The sequence below is a fragment of the Sinocyclocheilus grahami genome, unplaced genomic scaffold, assembly GCF_001515645.1.
Source record: "Sinocyclocheilus grahami isolate Dianchi unplaced genomic scaffold, SAMN03320097.WGS_v1.1 scaffold35417.1, whole genome shotgun sequence".
In the NCBI taxonomy this organism is placed as follows: domain Eukaryota; kingdom Metazoa; phylum Chordata; class Actinopteri; order Cypriniformes; family Cyprinidae; genus Sinocyclocheilus; species Sinocyclocheilus grahami.
Window position 1 is genome coordinate 1 of NW_015522412.1, and position 1551 is coordinate 1551.

The following is a 1551-nucleotide window of genomic DNA, read 5'->3' on the forward strand; positions in this document are numbered from 1 at the left end:
TACAGCTTTCTTTCTGAATTACTGCCTCAACATGACCCACAAAACATTAAAAGGTTGAAAACTTTCACATTCCCAGAGTTTAAAAATACGTTGTCAGCAGCTGTGGTTGACTTGTCAGCAGTTACAGATTGAGGGGAAATAAATCTGACTGATGACATGTGTGAATGTCTCTCTACCCTTGTAAAAAAAAGTGCTTAATTGTATTGAATGTGCACTTGTAGTGCAAAAAAGCATATATTTTAAAAAAAGTACTTGCAGATAACATTAATGTAATAAAAGGCCATTTAAGTGTACTTAAGTGTCACTTTAATGACTGTTTCTTTAAAACACTTTAAAAAAGTGTTAAAGAGTTTTAGAGTTTAACTTTAAATGTTCTTTTTTTAAATTATGTTTTAATAATCTTTAGTCAAGTTCATTTATTTTGATGTGTTGATTACTAAAGCATGTTAAGTACTGCTATTATGGACTGCTATCTTGGCCAGAAGCAATGGTTTGAAATGAAAAAACCTTAATAATGGATTTGCTTCTTACAAACACAGCTTTTCACTTTTCATTATTGTGATGTTTTCATCAGCTTTTTGGACTCTCATTCTGACGGCACCCATTCACTGCAAAGGATGTAATGCTAAATTTCTCTAAATCTATTCCACTGAACAAACAAACTCATGTTGAATGGCCTGATGGTAAGCATATTTTCAGCAAATTATTCAACAATTAAATGCCTAAAAACATTACATTCAATTCACATTTAAGAATATTTTTTGAAAGTATATTTCCATAACAAGTAGGCTACTCTTTTTGAAAGTATGCAAAAGCAATGCAATGCAAAAAAAAAACCTTGTCACAAGGGTATGTAAGAAAGTGCATACATTTAAATGACCCACCTTCGACAAACACCTTCTTCCAGAAGATTCTGCCCACATGGATCCCACCCAGAAAAAACAGATTGGACAGAATCAGAAAAGCAGTGGAGAGGGCGGAGATAAGCGCTAGGCCACGCCTCTGCATCCGAGGTGACAGACAACGCACCTAAGACGAGATCAAAAGAGCATGGTATTTATTAGTGACTTTACTTATACTATAAACACTGAACTTTGTTTAAAGCTGATAACTTGAGAGGGATTGTGTGAACTCACAATAACGTGATGAAGAGGACGAGAGGAAAAGAGGAGTGCGAGAACGTTCTCCACCAACACCCCAACCCAGTTTAGCACGGCCCAGTACTGCAGATAGTCATGGCAACCATGCCAGAAACACACAAACCCAAACGCCAGCGCTGTGGAGACGATTTTCCAGAACACACCATGATGAGAGCCGCCCAATGGCACATATATGTACCTAAAAACACACAAACACACATGCAAACTACTGAAAAATTGTGTTGAAAACAAGAGTTGCTGTTTTCTTTTAAAGACTTGTTTGACAATTAACAATCAAAAATTATTTTAATATTGAGGGAATGATAGTTTGCATCCTCCAAACAACCTTTTTGCATTTTTACAACTACATTATTTAAAGGTGTCATGAACGGCCTTTTTTCATTATTTTGTA

General features: G+C 35.5%; 1 protein-coding gene across 1 annotated transcript; it reads right to left on the reverse strand.

Moving 5' to 3' along the window:
• Window positions 1-869: 869 nt before the first annotated feature.
• On the reverse strand, window positions 870-1338 carry LOC107580532 (protein-cysteine N-palmitoyltransferase HHAT-like; the record flags this gene model as incomplete). Its single annotated transcript, XM_016266217.1, has 2 exons — window positions 870-1029; window positions 1137-1338. Coding segments are annotated over 2 exons (362 nt in total), but the record flags the coding sequence as incomplete, so codon positions are not given.
• Between the last annotated feature and the right edge of the window lie 213 nt (window positions 1339-1551).